The following is a 1,386-nucleotide window of genomic DNA, read 5'->3' as shown; positions in this document are numbered from 1 at the left end:
AATGGGCCTGGGCTTTTTATGGCAGTTTCAGGGGGATATGCCATAGCCTCATAGCATTCTGATCCATAAGCTCTTTGAGATGGGTAGTAGGCTGATTCATCAAAGCGACAATGAAGGTCATCTCATCATCAACAGGGACCCACCACATAGAATAGAAACTTCTCTCAAGGATCTCCTGCCATCCACCACCAATTCTCATGCTAACATTGACTTGCTTTCCATGAACTAAATATATTAGGCTGCCATATCTCGTTCATCTTGCCTGGCCGGTAAAGCAATTTTGACCCAGTCATCGATGAAGTCATTGGAAGTAGTTCCATCAGCAGGAAGAGACATAAGGGCCTCTGTCCCACCACAACGACTATGCCTTATGATCAGGATGTTCTCCACCTCAAGATACTTGACTGCATATTCAATGACTGCACCAACTCCTGAGTATCTCAATTGGTTAAATGCAGGAACCGAGTTAGCAACGTTCCTGCACGTGAAGGCTTTCCCTGGCCTGAAGTTCAGGACATGAGAGGGGCTAACGCGGGAGTCAGAGCACGCAAACACCAGAAACTTGGGGTGCTGCCCTTCTGCAAGTTGTTTATAGTAATCTAGATACTTGCCGAAATAGTGGATTTTGAAGTGAATAAACCCGTCTTTAATCCTCTCGAAAGGATCACACTCCTTATGATCTTGCTCTTGTTCTTGCAACTTAGCGGTCAACTTCTCAATTTTTTCTGTAGCTATGTCATCCAGACCTTCCTTATCACTCAGAAGCGGCCTCAGTCCTTCAATGGCTACATCAGATGAGCTCGTCGCCATATCCATGTTGTGTTGTTGTCTAAGGCAGATGAGTCCAGAGCAGGAAACTCTTTAACAGCAGCACGAACAGCAAGTCCAAGTTTCACAGCATCATCATGGCTTGGTGCCTCAATATTAAGGGGAAGAAAAGGGTCTTGAAGGGAGAGGCTGAACAACAAGGAAATGAGGGCCTCCTGTAGGCAACAAAATCTCCTGCTTCGATTGATCATGCTTTGGAACTGCACCAGATGAGACACTGCCCACTGGAGGTGATAAATTTTCTGGTGCATGTGGAGGAGATTGAGGTTGATCAGGATAATCTTCCTCTTGTGTAGTTGAGGCTACACTTTGATTGCTTGGAGAAGGCCCCTTAGTAATTTCAATATTCTCCTGAGAAGATTCTGCTGGTGTAGGGCTCTTTTCAACATCAGAACCATTAGCATATTTCGAGCCTAGTGAAAAACTAGAATCGAAACTTCAAAAACCAAACCATTTTTTAAAGCTTCAGGGATTTGAAGATGGTTTCTGAAGATGACATGACGAGCATCAGAGATGTGCAGGTTTGAAGTAGCTTCTTCCGAAACCGAAACATTTGAC

The 1,386-nt window shown here is 44.6% G+C and overlaps 1 protein-coding gene across 1 annotated transcript; it reads right to left on the bottom strand.

The window, feature by feature from the left end:
* Nucleotides 1-234: 234 nt before the first annotated feature.
* On the bottom strand, nt 235-934 carry LOC100243266 (carbonic anhydrase, chloroplastic). The gene has a single exon (XM_002268139.4). The coding sequence runs from the start codon at nt 814-816 to the stop codon at nt 235-237; it is 582 nt and encodes a 193-aa protein (XP_002268175.2). The 5' UTR covers nt 817-934.
* Between the last annotated feature and the right edge of the window lie 452 nt (nt 935-1,386).

The sequence above is a fragment of the Vitis vinifera genome, chromosome 11 (assembly GCF_030704535.1).
Source record: "Vitis vinifera cultivar Pinot Noir 40024 chromosome 11, ASM3070453v1".
Taxonomy (NCBI): Eukaryota; Viridiplantae; Streptophyta; class Magnoliopsida; order Vitales; family Vitaceae; genus Vitis; species Vitis vinifera.
The sequence above is the reverse complement of the archived record's forward strand: the minus strand, read 5'-3'. Positions and strand labels throughout refer to the sequence as shown.